The sequence below is a fragment of the Stenella coeruleoalba genome, assembly GCF_951394435.1.
Source record: "Stenella coeruleoalba genome assembly, chromosome: X".
Lineage (NCBI taxonomy): Eukaryota > Metazoa > Chordata > Mammalia > Artiodactyla > Delphinidae > Stenella > Stenella coeruleoalba.
Window position 1 is genome coordinate 52,423,305 of NC_137152.1, and position 27,842 is coordinate 52,451,146.

Consider the following 27,842-nt stretch of genomic DNA (forward strand, 5'->3'; position numbering starts at 1 on the left):
GTGGGCAGTGTCTTATTTATCTTTATATCTCTAGTACCTAGTAAAGAGTTAGTGCTCAATAAATATAAACTACATTATCATCCTTGCCATTTTTTCTGAGAAAAATGATACTGAGCAACATTAAGTAATTTACTCAAGATCACAATTTACTAGGCCACAGAACTAGGACTTAAGACTAGTTCTTGAGACAAGAGTGTCCAAGAGGTGGAGTAGGATGACCCTTAGCTCACTTCCTCCCATGTGCACACCAATATTACAACTATTTACGGAGCGATGATCAATGATGAGAATCACCTGAAGACTAGCAGAAACGATCTTCTACAGCTAAAGGTATAAGGAAGGAACCACAACTAGACAAGTAGGAGGGGCACAGACATGGTATAGTCAAGGCGCACACCCCTGGGTACATGATCCACAAACAGGAAGATAATTACAATCGCAGAGTTTATCCCTAAGGGGCAAGGGATAAACTGACCCCCATATGGGATTCCTAGTCAGGGGGTCCTGACCTGGGAAGACAAGGCCTCAGAACATCTGGCTTTGAAAGCCAGGGCTTCCTTTCAGGAGGGCCAGAGGGCTATAGGAAATAGACACTCTATTCTTATAGGGTGCACACAAAATCCCACCTGCTCTGAGAACCAGGACAAAAGCAGTAATTTGAAAGGGGCCTGGGTCAAATCAACCTGCTGGTATTAGAGACCCTCCCAGAGAGACAGGAGACAACTGGAACTCACCCTAGGGACATAGACACTGGTGGCAGCCATTTTGAGGAGCACCATTTTGGAGTTCCCCTTGTAGCTTATTAATGTCAGACCTGGCCCCACCCACCAGCTAGTTGGAAAAAGTCCTAGGACATGCTAGTCCAGCCACAGAGGGAAACAGCCCCATCCACCATCAGGTTAGCAGCAGCAATAGGTCCCCCTGGACTACCCAGCCATTCCAGGACCCAGTGTCATCTAACAGAGAGCACAGGGCTCAGCCCTGCTCACCAGTAAGTGGGCAAAAGCTCCAGGCACTGGCCTTACTCTGGAGCAGGCAGGCAACAGCCCCAGGATACAATGGGCTCCAACACTGCCCAGCTGTGTGCTGAAACCAGCTTTGAGACATACTGTGCCCCACAGCCAGCTTACCCAGGATCCAGCCCCACCAAACAGCAGGCTGACACCAGTCCTTAGACCCCTGCTTGACCCAGCAGCAGCTTGACACCTGCTCTGGGACCCTTCCTTTGGGCTTCACAAGAAGCCAACCAGTGACCTGGCCAAGCCCACCAGTGGGTAAGGACCAGGACACAGCCTAAACTACCATGGGGAAATAACCAGTTCCAGGACTCCCTGGGCCCCACAGCCAACTGCAATGGAATGCAGACCAGCCCACCAGCAGGTGGTAGCTTCAGCAGTAGGCAGGGCCTGGCAACCAACCACGGGGGGTTGCCCACCAGTTTGCCCATAATAGTAGGCCCCACCAAAAGAGGGGCCTCTTTTTATATGTAAGACATTCTATTCAAAAGCTAGCTGCAGAATATACATTCTTTTCAAGTGCACATAACACTCTCCAGGATAGATCACAAGCTAGGATGCAAAACAAGTGTCGGTAAATTTAAGGAGATAGAAATCATATCAAGTATCTTTTCTAACCACAACACTATGACTAGAAATCAACTACAAGAAAAAAACTGCAAAAAAACCTATAAACATGTAGAGGATAAACACTGTGTTACCAAACAACCAAAGGATCACTGAAGAAATCAAAGAGGAAATCAAAAATACTTGGAGACAAATGAAAATGAAAACAAAACAATCCAAAATTTGTGGAATGCAACAAAAGCAATTCTAAAAGTGAATGTTACACCAATACAAGCCTATCTCAGGAAACAAGAAAAATCTCAAATAAACAACGTGACCTTACACATAAAGTAACTAGAAGAACAAACAAAAGCCAGTGTCACTACAAGAAAAGAAATCATAAGATCAGAGCAGAAATAAATGAAATAGAGACTAAAAAACAAAAAATAGAAAAGATAGATTAAATTAAGAGATGGTTGAAAACATAAACAAAATTGATAAATCTTTACCCAGAGTCATTGAGAAAAAAGAGAGAGGGCCCAAATCAATAAAATCAGAAATAAAAAAGAAGTTACAACCAACAGCACAGAAATACCAAGGATCATAAGCGATTACTATGATCAATCAAACACCAATAAAATGGACAACCTAAGAGAAATTCCTAGAGATAAATGTACAACCTTCCAAAACTGAATCAAGAAGAAATAGAAAATACAAACAGACCAATTACCAGTAATGAAACTGAATGAGTAATTAAAAGAAATACTCCCAACACACAAAAGTACAGAACCAGATGGCTTCACAGGTGAATTCTACCAAACATTTAAAGAAGACTAACACCTATTCCTCTCAAACTATTTCAAAAAATTATAGTGGCAATACACTTCTGAATTTATTCTGTGAGGCCTGCATCACCTTGATATCAAAATCAGACAAAGACAACACAAAAACAGAAAATTACAGGCCAATATCACTGATGAACATACATGAAAAAAATCCTCAACAAAACTTTAGGAAAGCCAATTCAACAGTACATTAAAAGGATCATATACCATAATCAAGTGGGATTTACCCCAGGGATGCAAGGATGGTTCAATATCCACAAATCAATGTGATACACCACTTAATAAACTGAAGACTAAAAAATCATATGATCATCTCAAGAGATGCAGAAAGAGCTTTTGACAAAATGCAACATCCATTATGATAAAAAAAATTCTTAACAAAATTGATATACAGGGAACATGCCTCAACGTAATAAAGGTCAAATATGATGAGCCCACAGCTAACATCATAGTCAATGGTGCAAAGCTGAAAGCATTTCCTCTACGACCAGAAACAAAACAAGGATACCCACTCTTACCAGTTTTAATGAACATAGTATTGGCATTGCAGGCCACAGCAATCAGACAAGGAAAAAAGAAAACAAATCCTAATTGGAAAGGAAGAAGTAAAAGTGTCAATGTTTGCAGATGACATGATACCACATATACAAAATCCTAAAGATGCTACCAAAAATACTATTAGAACTCATTGAAGAATTCAGTAAAGTTGCAGGATACAAAATTAATATACAGAAATCTGTGGCATTTGTACACACTGACAACAAACTATCAGAAAGAGAAATTAATAAAATAATCCCATTTATAATCTCATAAAAAAATAAAATACCTAGGAATAATCTAAGGAGGTAAAATGCCTGTACTCAGAAAACTATAAGATGCTAATGAAAGAAACTGAAGATGATACAAACAAATGTAAAGATACTCCATGCTTGTGGATTAGAAGAATTAACATTGTTAAAATGACCGTACTACCCAAGGTAATCTACAGATTCTATGTAATCACTATAAAACTAGCAATGGCATTTTTCACAGAACTAGAACACGTAATTCTAATATCTGTATGTAAATGCATAAACCCTGAGTAGCCAAAACAATCTTGAGAAGGATGAACAAAGCTGAAGTTAACATGCTCCCTGATTTCAAACTATACTACAAAGATACAGTAATCAAAACATTATTGTTCTGGCACAAAAACAGACACATAAATCAATGCAACAAAACAGAGAGACCAATAATGAACCCACACTTATGTAGTCCATTAATCTATGACAAAGGATGCAAGACTATACAATGGGGAAAAGACAGTCTCTTCAATAAATGATGTTGGGAAACTAGACAGCTACATGCAAAAGAATCAAACTGGACTACTTTCTCACATCATATACAAAAATAAACTCAAAATGAATTAAAGACTTAAGTGTAGGATTTGAAAGCATAAAACTCCTAGAAGAAAACATAGGCAGTTCTCTCTGTGACATCAGGCTTAGCAATATTTTATTGGATCTGTCTTCTCAGGCAAGGGCAACAACAGCAAAAATAAACAAATGGGATTTCTTCAACCTAAAAAGCTTTTGCACAGCGAAGGAAACTATAAACAAAATGAAAAGGCCACCTACTGAATGGGAGACAATATTTGTAAATGATATATCTGATACAGGGTTAATATCCAAAATATACAGAGAACTCATAAAACTCAAAGTTAAAAAAAAACTATTTAAAGAATAGACAGAGGGCCTGAATTTTTTGAAAGAAGACAAACAAATGGCCAACAGGAACATTAAAAGATGCTTAGCATCGCTGATCATTGGGGAAATGCAAATCAAAACCACAATGAGATGTCACCTCACATCTGACTGAATGGCTATCATCAAAAAGACCACAAATAACAAATATTGGTGAGGATGTAGAGGAAAGGAAACCCTAGTACACTCTTGGTGGGAATTTAAATTGGTGCAGCGACTGTGGGAAACAGTATGGAGATTCCTCAAAAATTTAAACATAAAGCTTCCATATGATCCAGCAATTCCACTCCTGGGTATTTGTCGGAAGAAAACAAACACACTAATTAGAAAAGATATATGCACCCCTATGTTGAGCATTACTTACAATAGCCAAGATATGGAAGCAATCTAAGTGCACACGAGTAGATAAATGGATTAAAAAACATGTGGTATATAAAAACCATGGAATATTACTCAGCCATACAAGGGAATGAAATCTTGCCATTTGCGTCAACATGGATGGACCTCGAGAGTATTATGATAAGTGAAACAAGTCAGACAAAGACAAATACCATATGATTTCACTTATATGTTAAATCCAAAAAACAAAACAAATGAACCAACATAATGAAACAGAAATAGAATCATAGGTACAGAGAACAAACAGGTGGCTGCCAGAGGGAAAGGGGGGGCAGGATGTGAAAAATAGGTGAGAAAGGTTAAGAGGTATAAATTTCCAGTTACAAAATAAATGAATCACAGGTATGAAATGTACAGTATGGAGAATATAATCAATAATTATGTACTATCTTTATATGGTGACAGAATAACTAGACTTATCATGGTGATCCTTTTATAATACATAGAAATCCCGAATCACTATGTTGTTCATCAGGAACTAACATTGTGTTACAGGTCAATTATACTTGATAAACAAACAAATAAACAAAGTAACTCATAGAAAACAGAGATTGGATTTGTGCTTACCAGAGGTGGAAGCTGGGGGAATAGGGAATTGGATGAAGGCATCTAAAGGTACTAATTTCCCATCGTAAGATAAGTAAATACTAGGGATGTTATGTATAACATGATTAATATAATTAACACTTCTGTATGTTATATATGAAAATTTGTAAAGAGAGTAAATCCTAAGAGTACTCATTACAAGAAAAAAAATTTTTCTTTAATTTTGTACCTGTATAAGACAATGGGTGTTCACTAAACTTATTGTGATAATACTTTCATATTGTATGTAAGTCAGATCATTATGCTGTACACCTTAAACTTATACAGTGCTGTATGTCAGTTATATCTCAGTATAACTGGAAGGGAAAAATATTTGATATGAAGAATGAATGAAGGAATAAGTAAATGAATAAATAGGTAAAACTAGTTATTGTGATTCAAAATGTAGCTCTCTTGCCTCTTACAACTACCTGAAAGGGAAGGGATGAGAATCTTATAAAATAGTATTTGGGATTGTGCTCTGTAAAGTAAGCAGTACAACCCAAATGGAAGTTGATAAGCTGAACTACTAGAGTACACTTGTAAGTATCACAGTCAGAAAGAGAGCTAATTCTTCCAACTCCAAATTGGGCTAATGATACTTCACAGTGCTGCTGAGAAAGTAAATGGCCCATGGCAGCAAATGTCTAGCTCAGAGCCTGGTGAACAGCAAACATTGAATAAATAGTGGCTTTTATGGTGTTATCATTATTATAGTCTCACTTATTTGTATTATTTACCTTTCTAAAACACAAACTAGTAAAAGGAACTGAGAGAAATGATAAGAAGAAACCATCTCCAATTCAGTTTATGGAAATTAAAGTAACTACTTCCACCTCCCCTTTGCTGTAAATGGTCAAGCAAGTTCCTCTTTCCATTCCATAAAGAGTCCCATATTTAAATTGCTTAGGCTGACACTTACTGCAGTTTTGCAAGTAGCCACTCAATTAAAAGGGCAGGGGGAAAGAATAACTAAAAGAAGGGCTTGCTCTCATCTGCTAAGAACCTATGAACATGGTATCTGCTGCCTCTGGCCTCAGCTTTGCAGTAGGACCTGCCTAAGAAAGGAACTTTGAAGTCCAAAGTTTGGAAAGTAATGTGTGTAGAAAAAGAAAAGAAAGAGACTACAGGACAGTGTTACTTAAAAGCACTTGCCAGTCAGATACATAAGCTAAGTTCTGACAGAAATGGGACAAATTCTGTGCTACAGCACAATTTATTGGAACCACGTTGAAAGGTTCTTTGGCAATTGGCAGACTGGAAACTAAGGAGAGTTTTGGATTCATGGATGAATAACTGGCCCGCATAGAAACATGGATGAGGGTTGTGGAGACCCAATATGGTATGCTCTGTTAGAGGTGCATCCCATGTCTAATCCACATTCAAAGCAGAGTGGCAAAACTTGTGGTTAATGACAAAAAAGAAAAGCAGTTTTTCAACAGTCTGCCACCAAATCTCAATCATCACTAATTTCCTATGAATAAGCCACATAAGAGAGATCTTCCATGGAAAGCACCAGCAACGGAGAAAAAGTCTCCAAATTTCTGCCTATCGAAATTGGGTCTTCATGCACCACAACTTTCAATGCTAACAAGTAAATCTTTTTTTCACTTTATAAACAATTTGTAAATAAGGGAAATCCTTAAAAATATGCCCTAAGACCCTGTCTGAGAAACAGTTAAAGGGACACACTTAACTACTTTTAGAATATGAAGAGTCAGTCTATCAGCTTTTATCTTAAGAAACCTTCAGGTGTGTGTACATGTGTGCGTGTGTGTGTGTGTGTGTGTGCATGTGTTCCCAAAGCCCCTACCAAGATAGGCAAAAGTGAGATAACAGAATAATTTTTTTAGCTGGGTGGTCATACATAAAAAATAATATATAATGTATAACATAATATAACATATATATATAAGATCAGGTTCCTCCAGGTTAGTGAACTATCTTCTCAGTGTGTTAAACTCATCTTGCCATTTTGGAGAGTAGGGGAAAGTTTGGAGGGCAGAAGAAGATGCATTAACTGTTTAAAGATATTTGAGCATTACATACAATGTGGGGTATAGATTATTCCAACTTTAGGCAACAGAATACTCCTTGAAAAAAGGAATTTTGGAAAATGTTTTGTATTTTAAAGTCTTAACTATTTAAAGGAATCCTATAGTAGAGCCTTCTTAAAAGCAAGTAATACTCTCCTCCAATTTAACCATATTTTTTTGCAAATTTTCTTTGTACAATGTGATAGACTCTTGTAATAATGATCTAAAAGAGTACAGGCACTTTCAGAAGGCCTAGAATCATTAACACAGATTTTTCACTCAACTGAGTAGTATCTGGCCCAATGCAAACTTAGGCCACAAAGAACATATGAAGTCATGGCTTCACACAACAGTGGTGGACTTGATTCTTTGACACAAAGTCAACATATACTCTTTTCTGAGATGCAGTCACAGATGTATTTCAAAAAAAATGTGGCCCATAAAAGAACTGACCTGCTGCTTAGCACCTGGCTTCTGCTCCATAGGTGTCATGGTGAGCGTTTTGGTCTCTTTCTCATATTGGCAGTAGTATTTCACCCAGGATATTCCCAAAGCCCCTACAAAGATAGGCAACAGTGAGCTGATAGAATAAGTATTTTGTCTTCATGGTCAGTCCACCCCTAAGACAGAAGCTGTGTACAGATTATTCTTCATGGTCATGATCCAGATCTAGTGCTACTTTTCCCCTGAGCTCCAGCCGTGCAGTACCACTTGCCCACTACACAGATGGATAACCTAATCATCATCAACTGCTTTCCACATCTGCTCTGGCTTGCTCCAAACCACTCTCCTTGCCATGTTCCCTGTGAATGCTCCCATTATATATCCTATTGTATGATCTGGAAACATCTGTAATCTTCTGCTCCTCCTTCCCTGTAACCTGCCCTTCAATCCCCTACATGTCTCTCCTTTCACCCCTTTCAGAACTGAATTCATTCAGGACCCTATTTCTGACTTTTTAAAAAATGTTTTATGAGCTATTTCAAACAAAACAAAAATTCACTATTTCTCCAATTAATTCTTTCAGTGGCCTTCTCTTTGGTTTCCCCTATCTGTGATCACTCCTTTCTAGCCCATTCTCTACTCTTTTGTTAGAGAAATATTTTTTTAATTATAGGTTTATTTATATCATTCTTTTTATTATAAACCACCCATGGCTTTCCCACTCTCTACAAACTCCTTAGGTTGGCTCACAAAGCCTTTTATAATGTGATCGTATTTACCTTTCCAACTTTGTCTTTTGCCACCCTCACCTCTATGCTCTTGTCTCATGGAATTATATTCAGCTACCAAAAAAATAGGTGGCAATATAATATATAGACCAAGTTCAAGACATACTTAAGAGTGAATAAGGCACTATCACTAATTATATCAGGACAACAAGTATAAACCAGGACTGTCCTTGTAAAACCAAGACCCTACAAACAAACTATAACCTCACACACCTCTGTGCCTTTATTCATGCAGTGGTATACACCTGGAATTTTCTTTGCCATTTTCTTTACCTGTCAAACTCCCAGTCATAATTCAAGTTTCAGTTCATATATCACTTCCTCAGTGAAGCCCTTAGATATATGCCCCAAATGCAGTGCTCAACACATTTCATTATAGTTCTCGATATACTTGTGTCTTAATCAGACTGTGAACTTCTTGAGGGCAAAAACCAAGCTTGATCCATTTTTTGTACCCCCAATGCATTGCATATTGTTTGGCAAAAAGGATTCTTAGTAAGCGTACATTCAACTGAGTAGGAATGTCATATCCATTTAACAAATTAGAAAACTGGGGCGTAGAAGGATCACATAGTTAGTTGATATTAGAGCCAAGATTACATACTCATTACTCTGTGCCTCTCTTATAATATAACAGTGGTTCTCAAGTAGGGGCAATTTTGCCTCCCAGGGGACATTTGGCAATGTCTAGAGACATTTTTGGTTATCACACCTGGGAAGTGCTATTAGAATAAAGTGGGGAGAGGCTATAGATGCTTCTAAACACCTTATAATGCATAGGATAACTGCTCGAAACAAAGAATTAGCCAGCCTGAAATGTCAATACCACTGAGACTGAGAGATCCTGCAATGGAGAGTTGAAGAGATGAACCTGACAAATAGAAGAACACATCTTTGAAAACCATCAAAGTGAGTTGCTCTAAGGGATGAAAAGCATGATAATATCACTGCTGAAATACCATGTTTTGTGGATTTCAGTGGGTTTTGCCACTGGTAACCTCTGGGTAGTCTCATTTGCCTACTCACCAGGTAGAATAATTCTGGTCAGGGAATGAAATCACAGGCTTTGGGGACATTGGGTCATAGTTCAAAAGGAAAATCAAATAGCACATACAGGTTTACATAATGTTATTTAGGAGGTAGAAAAGCTTGAACCCTCTGCGATATTCAGTGACCAGATAAGTTAACCCATTTTCCTTGGTTAGCAATGAACAACTGTGTTGCTCACTGAAATCGCAATGGTTGTGTAGTGCTTTAAGGGCAAGTTTATCATCCTAAGGCAGTGGAAGGTATAGGGTATAGCTGTAGGAGCATAGGTTTTGGCATTTCCCAAACCTGAATTTACACTTAGCCCTGATACATGATAGTTGGGTGACTTTCAACTAGTGATCTCTCTAAGCCTCGGTGGCTTCATGTGTAAAATGGGTATGATAAGGTGGTTTCAAAGATTTCATGAGGTAGTATATTTAAAGCACTTACCACCATGCCTGGAATATAGTAGGTATAATAAGTATTATTTTATGTCTCCTTTCTCCTACCTCCCTTTTAGCCCCAAAGAGTCATTGAAAGGATTAAGCAATTAACAATCCCCATTTTGAATCTCAGAGAAAACCTTAGGTCTTATCATCCCACAGCCTTTGTAAGACAAATCCTTAACCTCCTCCTCCAATTTCTCCTTCCTTTTTGTTTTCTCTGTTCCCACACTACTCTCCAAATAGGTATAGCTGGCAGGGGTCTATGAACTATATGGGTGCCTGGAGTTTGGAGAAGCCAAGTGGCAGCTGGTGTCAGCCTACTGAAACCCAGTAGCTATCCCTGTATTCCCACATACATTTCTCTTGTGTATAGAGATAGCCTTCGATGGTTGGCTGTCCTGGAAGTTTGCATGTCTGTGGAGCTTCTTTCATCCTTTTCTTAAGTTCTTCCATCTCTTCTCGGGTACTGGAGAAATGATTTCTTGTCTGTAAGACATTATCATCATAATCATTATCATCATCACCATCATGATGAATAAGCATTCACTGGTCAGAGACCCAGTGCAGAGTTTTCTTGGCTTTCACCATGTGCTACAACATAGCAAAAAACAAATGTTGAATGGCATAGTAATTAGAAAACAGTTTAGTGGAGTTTAACAGTACTAAAGTCTAAATGGGAGAGGGAAACATAAATACCAATGTACCCATAAAACCACATCTGGGAGACATTTTCTAATGAAAATGACAAAAGTCTCCAATAAATAAAGGCTCTAAGAATTCTGAGCATCAGACTGACCCCTGCCTTACGAAAAGGGAGGCTATAAAGAAGGTTCCCAAAGATAATATTATCACGGCAACTTCTACATTCTGCCTCAAGTAAAGCTACTGCCTACTTGTCTCTGAATCAAATCCAGGCCATTAGAATAAAGGATATGACAGGGTGCTCTCTTTGAACATAGGTTAATGGAAAACCTATGTTTTCATGCCCATGAATAGCAAAAGCTAATGTTAAGAAGTAATATATTTAAAAGTACACAACTAAATATTCCTGGTTATAGGAATATTTTGTAAATCAGCAGAAGAGAGGGGCGCTCACATTCTGGTGAAAGACAGTACCCAGAAAGAAAAACAAGAATTAACAATACCTGTAAATCAGCATTCTCCTAAACAACCAAGTAAAGTTTATTTCCACTTCAACTTACCGTTTCCATCTAAAAATACAACTATAAATTTTATGCAATGTAACAAGTCCAAAGTCACTAACTCAGTGATGCCTTCTTTTACTGTACCAGATAGTCAATTATTCCACTCTCTATGCTTTAACTTTTTTGGTCTTAACTGTATTTTAGCACTTTTCATAAGTAATTATGATATATCTCTGTTTATATCTCTCGGCTCCAAGAGACTATATATTCCTTGAAGGCAAAAACTAACATGCCTCATTATGGTATGTCCAGTGCATTTTACAATGTCTGGCACAGAGTATATGCTCATTACATACCTAAGTATTTGTTAAATGTGGGTTAAATAAGTAAATGAGAAAAATAATATATGTGACAAGGAAGGGAAGGGTGTGCCTATGCCCATCTATAAGAAACAGCATGGGATGGGCTTCCCTGGTGGCGCAGTGGTTGAGAGTCTGCCTGCCAATGCAGGGGACACGGGTTCGTGGCCCGGTCTGGGAAGATCGCACGTGCCGTGGAGCAGCTAGGCTCGTGAGCCATGGCCTCTGAGCCTGCGCGTCCGGAGCCTGTGCTCCGCAATGGGAGAGGCCACAACAGTGAGAGGCCCGCGTACCGCAAAAAAAAAAAAAAGAAACAGCATGGGAAAGAAGGTGGAGACAATCTTTAAAAATAATTTATTCAACTCTAGTAATGTAATCAGAAAAGTAGTGAGAAAAGGAAAAGAGGGGAAAATGGGCATTTGTGGTAATAAAACCTACAAAGAGAGTGTCCTGACTAACTAGCAGGGAAGGAGCATAAGACCTGTGCTTTAAAAAGCGCATAGGTGGTTTCTGATCTGGGAGAGATATAACAAACTAGCAACATTTAATAAATATTGGATAGATAGACACGTCAGTGGGTAGAAGGGTGGGTTTGAACAATGGTCAGCCTCAAACACAGGGAAGAGCTGAAATTGGAAGAGTAAGAACAATCTAGTACACTAAAACATTTGTGATCCATACCAGTCTGTCCTGACAAATTATCTGGGATGTAATAACCTAGAACTCCAAGGTCAAGATATTAGAGCTGAAATCCAATTGGAATGCAGAGACAGGTGAAGAAACCCACATGTAAACTCACATTCTGTAAACTGAGCTGGAGTTGCTGTTTATATGGGAGGAAATCCTGTGTGAGCTCCACGGTCAAGCTGTTGGAAATGAAGAGGCTATGAAGAAAGGCCAAGACCTAGGGAAAAATGTATAAAAATAACTTTATCACCAGCACCTTCTCATTAATCAAATAAAGGAAATAGATGCACAAAAAGAAACTCCACACAGTGGAGTATAGTGTTAAAAGCAGTAACACAAACACAAACAGGTCTACACATAGCTATTCTTTTATTAGGTTAAACATTAACACTGGACTCAGATCTACAAAATAAGAACTATTACCAAATTTATTCATCAATACCCTTTTCAGATAGCATATAAAACCATTCATAATGTGGACAATATGGACATAATGTGGGAATAGACTGTGTCTTTATATCCTCAGGAATGGCACAGAATAGGTACTCAATAAATTAAAATGGCTAAATGGCATAATGAAGACTGTCATAATGCTAAAAGATCCAAGGATATTTTTTTTGAAAACCAATTTTCAAGTTAGAAATGTTTCAGGGAGGGGTTGGGACATTGCAGAAGAAGACGTAGAAATGATCAATAAAATATATTTTTAATGTTTAAAATGTTCAACCCCAATAAAAATCAAATATACACAAATAAAAACAAAAGAAAATACAATCTTCATCTATCAAATACAAACATTTTAAAAGCAATGCTCAATGCTGGTAATAGTAGAGTGTAATAGGAAGTAGTAAAAACTGCTCTGTTCTTTTTAGAAAGTAAACAGGTGAGTACATATAAATATGTGCACACATATATACATACAAACACATAAATATGTGTGTATATATGTACATAAACACAAACTATATATACATAAACATATAAAAACTATGTACACATTTATGTACTATACACGTATGTATATATACATATATAGTTATATATATGTACATATATATGTACACATACATCTAAATGCATATGAGTGTGTGTAGCACACACACAGTTATATAGACATTCTTCCTGTTTCTCTCCAAGGTTTCCCATCTCAGGAAATGACACCACCACCCACTCAGTCAATCAAGCCAGAAAGTATTCTGATTTCTTTCACTCACATCTCAATCTAATCAATCAGTAATTCCTGTCAGTTTTGCTTCTAAAATATATCTCTAATCCAATCATTCTTTTCTGTTTCTACTACCACCATCTGAACCCAAAGCAACATTTTTGCTTGCCTAGACCACTGCAGTAGCCTCCGAACTGGTTTCCTCAATCCCACTGTTGCCCACTTCCAAGTCCTTCTCCACACAACAAAATCAGCATGTCATATCCTATTTAATACCCGTCAGTGATTTTTCTACTATACTTAGACTAAAACCTAACCCCTTCACCATGCTTACAGATCCTATGCCTTCCTGTCAGATATTGTTTCCTGCCACTCTCACCAGTATCTAAAGGCATTAATCTTTTCATTCCTTGAGCACATCATTCTTTTCTAACTTACGGACTTTGCACATGTGTTTTTCTGTGCCTGGAATGTTCTTTCCCCATTATTCACATTGCCTCATCTTCTCTTTCTTTAGATCTCATCTTAAATGACACTTTCAGAGGTGCCCCTTGACCACTTGATCTAAAGTAGCTGTCTGTTCTTGTTCTTTGTTTTAGTCCTTATCACAACTTATAGTTATTTTATTTATGTGTATCCTTCTTTCCCTTCTGTCTACCCCATGAAAGTATAGTCTTCATAAAGACAGAAACTGAGTCTGTCTTTTTCACTATAGGATACCCAGTGTTTAGCACTGTGCCTGGCACATAACAGAAGCTCAATAAATGCTTATTGGATAAATTAATAAATACTTGTTTGCACATATACATATGCAGATATATACAACTGTGAGCACAGATACACATGTACACAGATATATACATATTCATGTGTAACATGTGTAAACACACATGCACATGTGTACACACTTCTACAAGTACACATGCACAATAGATAGAGAAAGGAATATAACAGATACATAGGGAATTTAGGAGGAAAAATGCCACAATATTAACAGTGATCATCTCTGTATGGGAGATTTGTTGTATTTGTTTTGTTCTACATATAAGTTTTTATAGCTTTTCTGCAATTGTTTTTTACATTGTTTTCTACATTATTTTATAATAAAAAAGAAAGTTGTTAAAATTCAACATAGTTGTCAAACCACAGCCCGTCATCTTTTATAATAAATTAAGGCTATTTAATTAGAAAAATTTTCAAAAGATGGAAGTAAAAATAGTAGAATGGGAAGTCACTGAATGCAAGGAACATGAGTTCCTAGAACAGTGTCTGGGATATGATGAGTACATTCATAAACCTTATGAAAGTATGAGAGGAAGGAAGGGAGGAGAACAAGGTAAAATGAAAGGTGACAGAGAAATCAAGGAAGGGAAGGAAGGAGAGGAGGAAAAGAAAGCTAAAGAAAAAATCATAGCTATAGAGAGAAATGGGGGAGGAAGGAGTGTGGGGGAGGGAAAAGAAGAGTGAGAGAGAGAATATTAGTGAGAGAGCAAGAGTAACATAAGCCAGTGTGTCTACTTCTGTGACATTCATTACTAAGCACTGACTATCCTTCATATTCTTGGAGACTCCAATTTTATAATCAAAGTTCTCCACATTTACCTGAGATTTGGTAAATATTTTTAGACCATTCATCAACAGATAGAACTTACTGGCTCCACAATATTGAACTTCTTAGACTCCTGAACTTCCTGGATTTGATAAACATAATCAAGGGACGACTCAAAGAAATTGTGTCTCTCCTTGTCCACCTGGAGGTCTGCCTGTAGAAGAAGGGTAACAAATGTCACATAACAGCATAGTCATTCATGTAAGTCAGTTCTTACGGATTCAACAGAATGTTAGGGCTGGAGGAGAATTGTGCCACCAAGCAGTGATCTTATCCCTTTATTTTACAGATAGGGAACATAAAGCCAAGATAGAAAAAGTGACTGATGCAAGATTTCCAGTTTCTGGCCTAACAAGTAAGAAGCTTGGAAGTTATTGTGACCATCCTCATATAAGGAAAAGCTAAGCTGAGAATCAACAACTCTTCTTAGAACCAACAGAGCATTGAAGTCAGAGGAAAAACCACTGCCTCAAAAATTGGATAGAGAGTTGAATATGGAGAATCCAAGCTTGCCAGAGCAGAAGCCCAGAAGTAGAAGCCTGTTGCTGTAACCAGTATCAAACCTTATTTAAGAATATCTCTCTGAAGAAATCCAAAGACAATAGGGAAGACAAAAAACAAAGATACCAGAGGAAATTTTGGCCTCTGACAAGAACAGCTACAGCAAACTAAGCACAGCCTAAATCCTAGTCAGATAAGCATAAAACCTCATAATAATGGCCTTTTTACCTCAGTTCCTTTTACCCAGGGCATCATGTTCAGCTTTCAACAAAATATTACAAGGCATGCAAAAAGGAAAAACAAACCAACAAACACAGTCTGAAGAATCAGCATCAGAATCAGACTCAAAGAAGGCAGAGATGGTGGATGGTGAAATCATAGAACCAGGGATTACAGCTAAAGGCTGTTATGGAAAAGAGGACAATACACAAGAACAGATGGATAATATAAGCAGACATGAAAATTTGAAGAAATAATCAAAGGGAAATGATAGCAATCAAAAACACTAGCAAAAATAAAGAATGCCTTTAATGGGCTCACCAACAGACTGGGCAAGGCTAAGGAAAGAATCAGTGAACTGAATATATGCCAATAGAAATTTCAAAAACTGAAATGCAGACAAAATGGAATAAAGAAGATAGAGTAGATTATTCAAGAAATGTTGGACAATTATAAAAGGTATAAGATATGCATACTAGGAATGCCAGAAGGAAATGAAGGAGAGAAACAGAAGAAATATTTAAAGTAATGATGACTGAAAACCTTCTAAAGTTAAACATAGTTACAAACAACAGATTGAGGAAGCTCAGAGAACAATAGCAGGATAAATACCAAAAAATCTACATGCAGGCATGTCATATTGAAAGTACAGAAAGTAAAAGGCACAGAGTAAATCTTGAAAGAAGCAAGAGAAAAAAACACCTTACTCAAAGAGGAGTAAGGATAAGACTTCTCTTTTTTCAAAAAAATGCAAAAAGAGGAGAGTAGAGTAAAATGTTTAAGGCATTGAAATTTTTAAAAATCACAAACTTAGAATTCTGTATCCAGTGACATTATCTTCCAAAAGTGAAGGAAAATTAAACAATTTCACAAAAAACACAAAAACTGAAGGATTTGGTTGCCAGTAGACTCTGAGTCCAAGAAGTGTTATAGTTCTTAAGAAAGAAAATGACATAGGTCAGAAATGTGTACCAACATAAAGAAGAGCACTAGAGAAGCAATGAATGAAGGTAAAATAAAAATAAAATCTTATATTTTTCTTATTCTTAACTGATCTTACAAATAAGAGTTTGTCCAAAATAATAATTGCAACAATGTATTTGGTGATTAGAGATTATGAAAAAGTGAAATGAATGACAGCAATATTATCAGGGACTCAAGGGAGAAATTGGAAATACTCTGTTATAAAGTTCCTGTACTACCAATGAAGTAGAATAATGTTATTTGAAAGTAGACATGGCTTAACTGTAAATGCATATTGAAAACACTAGGATAACCTCGAAGAAAGTTTTTTTTTTTTAAAAAGTACAACTGATATGCTAAGAAAGGACAAAAAATGGAATCATATTACAATTTCCAATTGAAAAAAAGAGAATGCAGAACAAGAATGGAAGACAAAAAAAGGAACAAAGAACAGAGGCAATGAATAGAAAACAGTAACAAACATGGTAGATATCTATCCAACTATATCAATAATCACTTTAAATACACCAATTAAAAAGCTGAGACTGTGAGGACACATAAAAAATAAGAGTTAATTATATGTTATGTATAAGACATCACTTTAAATATAAAAGACAAAGATAGATTAAAAGTAAAGTTATGAAGAGACTTGAATCAAGATGGCACAGTAGGAGTATGTTCATCCCACCATAAACACATCAAAAATATATCTATAATTCTCACTGAAAACTAACTGGAGACTAACATAAAAACTCCTGTACAACTAAGGCTATAAGAAAGACACACACAGAACTTGGTAGATAGGGAAAAGAAGCAATCAGGTCAGGACTCATGCCCCTGGGAGGGGACTCAGAGGAAAAGGGAGATTACACTGGTGGGGATTCTCTTTGGGGAGTGAGTGGTTCAAGCCACATATTGGGCCCCACAGCCCTGGGGCTCAACAAAGGGAAGACGAGCCCCCTTAGCTGGTCAGAGGACCAGTGGGACTATCAGAAAGGCTGCAGAAAGCCTGGATTCTGCTCCTGAGGAGCACATGAATGCTTGCTTGCTCCTAAAGCAAGGCAGAAAGGGCCGACTGAAACTGTGTGTCTCACTGACTAGTTTCCTGTGACTACCTAGGTGCACACACCAGCCTGAACCAAGAGAAGACTCCAGCATCATTTGCCTGAAGTAACAGCTCCACACTGGACCGAAGGCTGCCACTACCATATAATCCAGCAATTCTATTGCAGGGTATATACCTAACGAAAACAAAAACACTAATTCAAAAAGATACATCTGGGGGACCTTGAAGATGGCGGAAGAGTAAGACGCGGAGATCACCTTCCTCCCCACAGATACAGCAGAAATACATCTACACGTGGAACAACACCTACAGAACACCTACTGAAGGCTGGCAGAAGACCTCAGACCTCCCAAAAGGCAAGAAACTCCCCACGTGCCTGGGTAGGGCAACAGAAAAAAAGAAAAAAAAGAGACAAAAGAATAGGGACGGCACCTGCACCAGTGGGAGGGAGCTGTGAAGGAGGAAAAGTTTCCACACACTAGGAAGACCCTTCGCGGGCGGAGACTGCGGGAGGCGGAGGGGGGAGCTTCGAAGCCGTGGAGGAGTGCACAGCAACAGGTGCAGAGGGCAAAGCGGGGAGATTCCCGCACAGAGGATCGGTGCCGACCGGCACTCACCAGCCCAAGAGGCTTGTCTGCTCACCCGCCGGGGCGGGCGGGGCTGCGAGCTGAGGACGGAGTGCAGGGAGAGGACTGGGGTTGACGGCTTGAACATAGCGTGAAGGGGTTAGTGCACCACAGCTAGCCGGGAGGGAGTCCGGGGAAAAGTCTGCACCTGCCGAAGAGGCAAGAGACTTTTTCTTCCCTCTTTGTTTCCTAGTGCGTGAGGAGAGGGGTTTAAGAACGCTGTTTAAAGGAACTCCAGAGACGGGTGCGAGCCGCGGCTAAAAGCGCGAACCCCAGAGACGGGCGGGAGCCGCAGCTGAAAGCGCGAAACCCAGAGGCGGGCGGGAGACGTTAAGGCTGCTGCTGCCGCCACCAAGGGGCCTGTGTGCGAGCACAGGTCACTCTCCACACCCCTCTTCCGTGGAGCCTGTGCAGCCCACCACTACCAGGTTCCCAGGATCCAGGGACAACTTCCCCGGGAGAACGCACGGCGGGCCTCAGGCTGGTGCAAAGTCACGCCGGACTTTGCCGCCGCAGGCCCGCCCCGCACTCCGTGCCCCTCCCTCCCCGCCGGCCTGAGTGCCCCGAATCAGTGGCTCCTTTAACCCCGTCCTGTCTGAGCAAAAAACAGACGCCCTCCAGCGACCTACACGCAGAGGCAGGGCCAAATCCAAAGCTGAGCCCCTGTGAGCTGTGAGAACAAAGAAGAGACAGGGAAATCTCTCCCAGCAGCCTCAGAAGCAGCGGATTAAAGCTCCACAATCAACTTGATATACCCTGCATCTGTGGAATACCTGAATAGACAACCAATCATCCCAAATTAAGGAGGTGGACTTTAGGAGCAAGATCTATGATTTTTTTCCCTATTCCTCTTTTTGTGAGTGTGTATGTGTATGCTTCTGTGTGAGATCTTGTCTGTATAGTCTTGCTTCCACCATTTGTCCTAGGGTACTATCCGTCCATGGTTTTTTCTTAAAATTTTTTTCTTAATAATCAATTTTAACTTTAATAACGTTATTATACTTTACCTTCGTTCTTTCTTTCTTTCCTTCCTTCCTTCCCTCCCTTAGACAACGAATCATCCCAAATTGAGGAGGTGGTCTCTGACAGCAAGATTTATGATTTTTCCCCCTTCACCTCTTTTAGTGAGGGTGTATGTGTATGCTTCTGTGTAAGATTTTGTCTGTATAGCTTTGCTTCCAACATTTGTCCTAAGGTTCTATCCGTCCCCTTTTTTTTTTCTAAATAAGAATTTTTTAATTCAATAAATTTATTATACTTTATTTTGTTTTTACTGTATCTTCTTTCTGTCTTTTTCCTTCTTTCCCTCCTTCCTTCCTTCCTCCCTCCTTTCTATCCTTCCTGCCTTCTTTCCTTCTTTGCTTCTTTCTTTCTTTCTTCCTTCCTTCCTTCCTTCCCTCCTTTCCTTCTTTCTTTCCTCATACTTCTACTAATTCCCTCTACTTTTTCGCCCTTTTATTCTGAGCCGTGTGGATGAAAGGCCCTTGGTGCTCCAGCCAGGAGTCAGGGCTCTGCCTCTGAGGTAGGAGAGCCAACTTCAGGACACTGGTCCACAAGAGACCTCCCAGCTCCACATAATATCAAATGGCGAAAATCTCCCAGAGATCTCCATCTTAACACCAGCACCCAGCTTAACTCAACGACCAGCAAGCTACAGTGCTGGACACCCTATGCCAAACAACTAGCAAAACAGGAACACAACCCCACCCATTAGCAGAGAGGCTGCCTAAAAACATAATAAGGCCACAGACACCCCAAAACACATCACCAGACGTGAACCTGCCCACTAAAGAGACAAGATCCAGCCTCATCCACCACAACACAGGCACAAGTCCCCTCCACCAGGAAGCCTACACAACCCTCTGAACCAACCTTAGCCACTGGAGACAGACATCAAAAACAGCGGGAACTACGAACCTGCAGCCTGCAAAAAGGAGACCCCAAACACAGTAAGATAAGCAAAATGAGAAGACAGAAAAACACACAGCAGATAAAGGAGCAAGATAAAAATGCACCAGACCTAACAAATGAAGAGGAAATAGGCAGTCTACCTGAAAAAGAATTCAGAATAATGATAGTAAGGTTGATCCGAAATCTTGGAAATAGAATGGACAAAATGCAAGAAACAGTTAACAAGGACCTAGAAGAAATAAAGATGAAACAAGCAACGATGAACAACACAATAAATGAAATTAAAAGTACTCTAGATGGGATCAATAGCAGAATAACTGAGGCAGAAGAACGGATAAGTGACCTGGAAGATAAAATAGTGGAAATAACTACTGCAGAGCAGAATAAAGAAAAAAGAATGAAAAGAACTGAGGACAGTCTCAGAGACCTCTGGGACAACATTAAACGCACCAACATTCGAATTATAGGGGTTCCAGAAGAAGAAGAGAAAAAGAAAGGGACTGAGAAAATATTTGAAGAGATTATAGTTGAAAACTTCCCTAATATGGGAAAGGAAATAGTTAATCAAGTCCAGGAAGCACAGAGAGTCCCATACAGGATAAATCCAAGGAGAAATACGCCAAGACACATATTAATCAAACTGTCAAAAATTAAATACAAAGAAAGCATATTAAAAGCAGCAAGGGAAAAACAACAAATAACACATAAGGGAATCCCCATAAGGTTAACAGCTGATTTCTCAGCAGAAACCCTACAAGCCAGAAGGGAGTGGCAGGACATACAGAAAGTGATGAAGGAGAAGAACCTGCAGCCAAGACTACTCTACCCAGCAAGGATCTCATTCAGATTTGATGGAGAAATTAAAACCTTTACGGACAAGCAAAAGCTGAGAGAGTTCAGCACCAACAAACCAGCTTTACAACAAATGCTAAAGGATCTTCTCTAGGCAAGAAACACAAGAGAAGGAAAAGACCTATAATAACGAACCCAAAACAATTTAGAAAATGGGAATAGGAACATACATATCGATAATTACCTTAAATGTAAATGGAATAAATGCTCCCACCAAAAGACACAGATTAGCTGAATGGATACAAAAACAAGACTCTTATATATGCTGTCTACAAGAGACCCACTTCAGACCTAGAGACACATACAGACTGAAAGTAAGGGGATGGAAAAAGATATTCCATGCAAATGGAAACCAAAAGAAAGCTGGAGTAGCAATTCTCATATCAGACAAAATAGACTTTAAAATAAGGACTATTAAAAGAGACAAAGAAGGACACTACATAATGATCAAGGAATCGATCCAAGAAGAAGATATAACAATTATAAATATTTATGCACCCAACATAGGAGCACCTCAGTACATAAGGCAAATACTAACAGCCATAAAAGGGGAAATCGACAGTAACACATTCATAGTAGGGGACTTAAACACCCCACTTTCACCCATGGACAGATCATCCAAAATGAACATAAATAAGGAAACACAAGCTTTAAATGATACATAAAACAAGATGGACTTAATTGATATTTATAGGACACTCCATCCAAAAACAACAGAATGCATATTTTTCTCAAGTGCTCATGGAACATTCACCAGGATAGATCATATCTTGGGTCCCAAACCAAGCCTTGGCAAATTTAAGAAAATTGAAATTGTATCAAGTATCTTTTCTGACCCCAACGCCATGAGACTGGATATCAATTACAGGAAAAGATCTGTAAAAAATACAAACACGGGCTTCCCTGGTGGCGTAGCGGTTGAGAGTCCGCCTGCCGATGTAGGCGACACGGGTTCGCGCCCCGGTCTGGGAGGATCCCACATGCCGCGGAGCGGCGGGGCCCGTGAGCCATGGCCACTGAGCCTGCGCGTCCGGAGCCTGTGCTCCGCAACGGGAGAGGCCACAACAGTGAGAGGCTCGCGTACCGCAAAAAAAAAAAAAAAAAAAAATACAAACACATGGAGGCTAAACAATACACTACTTAACAATGAAGTGATCACTGAAGAAATCAAAGAGGAAATCAAAAAATACCTAGAAACAAATGACAATGGAGACACAACGACCCAAAACCTGTGGGATGCAGCAAAAGCAGTTCTAAGGGGGACGTTTACAGCAATACAAGCCCACCTGAAGAAGCAGGAAACATCTCGAATAAACAACCTAACCTTGCACCTCAAGCAATTAGAGAAAAAAGAACAAAAAAAACCCAAAGCTAGTAGAAGGAAAGAAATCATAAAGACGAGATCAGAAATAAATGAAAAAGAAATGAAGGAAACAATAGCAAAGATCAATAAAACTAAAAGCTGGTTCTTTGAGAAGATAAACAAAATAGATAAGCCACTAGCCAGACTGATCAAGAAAAAAAGGGAGAAGACTCAAATCAATAGAATTAGAAATGAAAAAGGAGAGGTAACAACTGACACTGCAGAAATAAAGAGATCATGAGAGATTACTACAAGCAACTCTATGCCAATAAAATGGACAATCTGGAAGAAATGGACAAATTCTTAGAAATGCACAACCTACCAAGACTGAATCAGGAAGAAATAGAAAATATGAACAGACCAATCACAAGCACTGAAATTGAAACTGTGATTAAAAATCTTCCAACAAAGAAAAGCCCAGGACCAGATGGCTTCACAGGCGAATTCTATCAAACATTTAGAGAAGAGCTAACACCTATCCTTCTCAAACTCTGTCAAAATATAGCAGAGGGAGGAACACTCCCAAACTCCTTCTACGAGGCCACCATCACCTTGATACCAAAACCAGACAAGAATGTCACAAACAAAGAAAACTACAGGCCAATATCCCTGATGAACATAGATGCAAAAATCCTCAACAAAATACTAGCAAACAGAATCCAACAGCACATTAAAAGGATCATGCACCATGATCAAGTGGGGTTTATTCCAGGAATGCAAGGATTCCTCAATATACACAAATATATCAATGTGATAAACCATATTAACAAATTGAAGGAGAAAAACCATATGATCATCTCAATAGATGCAGAGAAAGCTTTTGACAAAATTCAACACCAATTTATGATAAAAACCCTGCAGAAAGTAGGCATAGATGGAACTTTCCTCAACATATTAAAGGCCATATATGACAAACCCAAGGCCAACATCATCCTCAATGGTGAAAAACTGAAAGCATTTCCACTAAGATCAGGAACAAGACAAGGTTGCCCACTCTCACCACTCTTATTCAACATAGTTTTGGAAGTTTTAGCCACAGCAATCAGAAGAAAAGGAAATAAAAGGAATCCAAATCGGAAAAGAAGAAGTAAAGCTGTCACTGTTTGCAGATGACATGATCCTATACATAGAGAATCCTAAAGATGCTACCAGAAAACTACTAGAGCTAATCAATGAATTTGGTAAAGTGGCAGGATACAAAATTAATGCACAGAAATCTCTGGCATTCCTATACACTAATGATGAAAAATCTGAAAGTGAAATCAAGAAAACACTCCCATTTACCATTGCAACAAAAAGAATAAAATATCTAGGAATAAACCTACCTAAGGAGACAAAAGACCTGTATGCAGAAAATTATAAGACACTGATGAAAGAAATTAAAGATGATACAAATAGATGGAGAGATATACCATGTTCTTGGATTGGAAGAATCAACATTGTGAAAATGACTCTACTACCCAAGGCAATCGATAGATTCAATGCAATCCCTATCAAACTACCACTGGCATTTTCCACAGAACTAGAACAAAAAATTTTGCAATTTGTATGGAAACACAAAAGACCCCGGGTAGCCAAAGCAATCTTGAGAACGAAAGAAGGAACTGGAGGAATCAGGCTCCCTGAATTCAGACTATACTACAAAGCTACATTTATCAAGACGGTATGATACTGGCACTAAAACAGAAAGATAGATCAATGGAACAGGATAGAAAGCCCAGTGATAAACCCATGCACATATGGACACCTTATCTTTGCTAAAGGTGGCAGGAATGTACAGTGAAGAAAGGACAGCCTCTTCAATAAGTGGTGCTGGGAAAACTGGACAGGTACATGTAAAAGTATGAGATTAGATCACTCCCTAACACCATACACAAAAGTAAGCTCAAAATGGATTAAAGACCTAAATGTAAGGCCAGAAACTATCAAACTCTTAGCGGAAAACATAGGCAGAACACTCTATGACATAAATCACAGCAAGATCCTTTCTGACCCACCTCCTAGAGTAATGGAAATAAAAACAAAAATAAACAAATGGGACCTAATGAAACTTCAAAGCTTTTGCACAGCAAAGGAAACCATAAACAAGACCAAAAGACAACCCTCAGAATGGGAGAAAATATTTGCAAATGAAGCAACCGACAAAGGATTAATCTCCAAAATTTACAAGCAGCTCATGCAGCTCAATAACAAAAAGACAAACAACCCAATCCAAAAATGGGCAGAAGACCTAAATAGACATTTCTCCAAAGAAGATATACAGACTGCCAACAAACACATGAAAGAATGCTCAACATCATTAATCATTAGAGAAATGCAAATCAAAACTACAATGAGATATCATCTCACACCAGTCAGAATGGCCATCATGAAAAAATCTAGAAACGATAAATGCTGGAGAGGGTGTGGAGAAAAGGGACCACTCTTGCACTGCTGGTGGGAAAGTGAATTGGTTCAGCCACTATGGAGAACAGTATGGAGGTTCCTTAAAAAACTACAAATAGAACTACCATATGACCCAGCAATCCCACTACTGGGCATATACCCTGAGAAAACCAAAAGTCAAAAAGAGTCATGTACCAAAATGTTCATTGCAGCTCTATTCACAATAGCCCGGAGATGGAATCAACCTAAGTGTCCATCACTGGATGAATGGATAAAGAAGATGTGGCACATATATACAATGGAATATTACTCAGCCATAAAAGGAAACAAAATTGAGCTATTTGTAATGAGGTGGATAGACCTAGAGTCTGTCATACAGAGTGAAGTAAGTCAGAAAGAAAAAGACAAATACCATATGCTAACACATATATATGGAATTTAAGAAAAAAAATGTCATGAAGAACCTAGGGGTAAGGCAGGAATAAAGACGCAGACCTCCTAGAGAATGGACTTGAGGTTATGGGGAGGGCGAAGGGTGAGCTGCGACAGGGCGAGAGAGAGTCATCGGCATATACACACTAAAAAACGTAGTAAGGTAGATAGCTAGTGGGAAGCGGCCGCATGGCACAGGGATATTGGCTCGGTGCTTTGTGACAGCCTGGAGGGGTGGGATAGGGAGGGTAGGAGGGAGGGAGACGCAAGAGGGAAGACATATGGGAACATATGTTTATGTATGACTGATTCACTTTGTTATAAAGCAGAAACTATGAAAAAAAAAAGCAGAAACTAACACACCATTGTAAAGCAATTATACCCCAATAAAGATGTTAAAAAAAAAAAAGAAGAAAAAGAAAGATACATCTACCACAACATTGATAACAACATTATTTACAACTATCAAGATATGGAAGCAAACTGAGTGTCCATCAACAGAAGAAGAAAGAATAAATAAGATGTGATACACACACACACACACACACACACACACACACACACACACACACACACACACAATGGAATATTACTCAGCCATAAAAAAGGATGAAATTCTGCCATTTGCCACAACATGGATGGACCTAGACAGTTTTATGCTTAGTGAAATAAGTCAGAGAAAGACAAATACTCTATGTTATCACTTATATGTGGAATCTAAAAAATAAAATAAACAGATGTATATAACAATACAGAAACAAACTCACTAATATAGAGAACAAACTAGTGGTTACCAGTGGGGAGCAGGAAAGGGGGAGGGGCAATATAGGGGTATGGAATTAAGAGACACAAACTGCTATGTATAAAATAAATAAGCAACAAGGATATACTGTACATCACAGGGAAATATAGCCATTATTTTGTAATGACTTTAAATGGAGTAGAACTTTAAACATTCTGAATCATTATGTTGTACACCAGAAACTAATATAATATTGTAAATCAACCATACTTCAATTAAAAAATAATTTTAAAAATTTAAACATTTTTCAGAGTAAAGGTATGAAGAAATATTCCATGCCAACAAAAATCAAAAGAAAGCTGGAGTAGCTATATTAATTTCCAAAAAAGGAGACTTCAGAGAATTGAAAGCTATCAGGAAAAAAAAGGGGCATAACATAATAATAAATAGGTCAATTCTGAAGGAATATATATCAACCCTTATTATGTATAACAGAACATCAAAACACGTGAGGCAAGATCTGATAGAAATGCAAGGAGAAATAGATGAGTCTACTATTAAGAGTTGGAGACTTCACCATTCCTTTACCAATAGTTGACAGATCAAAGAAGCAGAAAATCAGTACAGGTATACCTCATTTTATTGTGCTTCATTTTATTGTGCTTTGCAAATATTGTGTTTTTTACAAATTGAAGGTTTATGGCAACACTGCATTGACTGATGATAGTTAGCAATTTTTAGCAATAAAATATTTTTAAATTAATGTATGTACATTTTAAAAAATATAATGCTATTGCTCACTCAACAGTCTACAGGATAATGTAAAGATAACTTTTACATGCATTGGGAAACAAAAAAATCATGTGACTCATTATATTGCAATATTCACTTTATTGCAGTGGTCTGTAGCCAAACCCACAATATTTCTGAGGTATGCTAATGAAGACATAATTGAACTGAACACCCCATCAGCAAGTAGATGTAATCAACATCTATAGAACACTTCATCCAACAACAGCTTATTTTCAAGCTAACACAAAAGAATCACCAAGATCAATCACATTCTGGGACATACATCTGAACAAATTTAAAAGAACAGGAATCATACAAAGTATGCTCTCAGATCACAGTTAAATTACACAGAAATCAAAAACCAGAAATAGCTGGAACACACCAAAATACTTGGAGATTAATCAGCACATTTCTAAATGACACATGGGTCAAGGAGGAGTCCTTAAGAAAAATTAAAAAGTATTTTCAAATGAAAATGAAAATACAATTTAATATTTGTGGGATTCAGTGAAAGCAGCACATAGGAACTGAATCAATAATTAATAGCCTTCCAAAAAACAAAGCACTAGGCCCAGCTGGGTTCACTGGTGAATTCTACCTGACATTTTAAGGAAGAAATGATACTAAATTCTACACTCTCTTCCAGAAAATAGAAGCAGAGGGAATATTTCCTAACTCATTCTCTAAGGCCAACATGACCCTGTTATCAAAACCAGACAGAGATATTACAATACAGAAGAAGTACAACCAATCTCTCTCATGAACATCGAGGCAAATATTCTCAACAAAATATTAGCAAATCAAATGCAACAAGGTGTAAAATAATTATAGACCAGGACCACGTGGGATTTATTCCAGGAATGCAAGGCTGGTTCAACATTCAAAAATCAGTTGATGTAATTAATCACATCAAGAGGTTAAAGAAGAAAAATAATATGATCGAAGAGACGTAGAAAAAGCGTCTGACAAAATCCAACACACATTCATTCATGATAAAAACTCTCAGCAAACTAGGAATATATGGGAATTTCCTCAACTTGATAAAGAACATCTGCAATAATCCTGCAGCTAACATCATACCTAATGGTGAGACACTAGATGCTTTGCCTCTAAGATTAGGAATAACTATGAAAATCATATTGGAATTCC

At 38.3% G+C, this 27,842-nt stretch overlaps 1 protein-coding gene across 4 annotated transcripts in view; it reads right to left on the minus strand.

The window, feature by feature from the left end:
* OPHN1 (oligophrenin 1) overlaps positions 1–27,842 on the minus strand; it is a 599,351-nt gene that overhangs the window by 238,838 nt on the left and 332,671 nt on the right. For all 4 annotated transcript variants that reach the window (XM_079910490.1, XM_079910489.1, XM_079910488.1 and 1 more), the window contains exons 7-10: positions 14,885–14,995; positions 12,180–12,284; positions 10,233–10,362; positions 7,623–7,726 (exon numbers count right to left, since the gene is read on the minus strand). In XM_079910490.1, the coding sequence (XP_079766616.1) occupies positions 7,623–7,726; positions 10,233–10,362; positions 12,180–12,284; positions 14,885–14,995 (450 nt within the window). The remainder of the gene's footprint in view (positions 1–7,622; positions 7,727–10,232; positions 10,363–12,179; positions 12,285–14,884; positions 14,996–27,842) is intronic.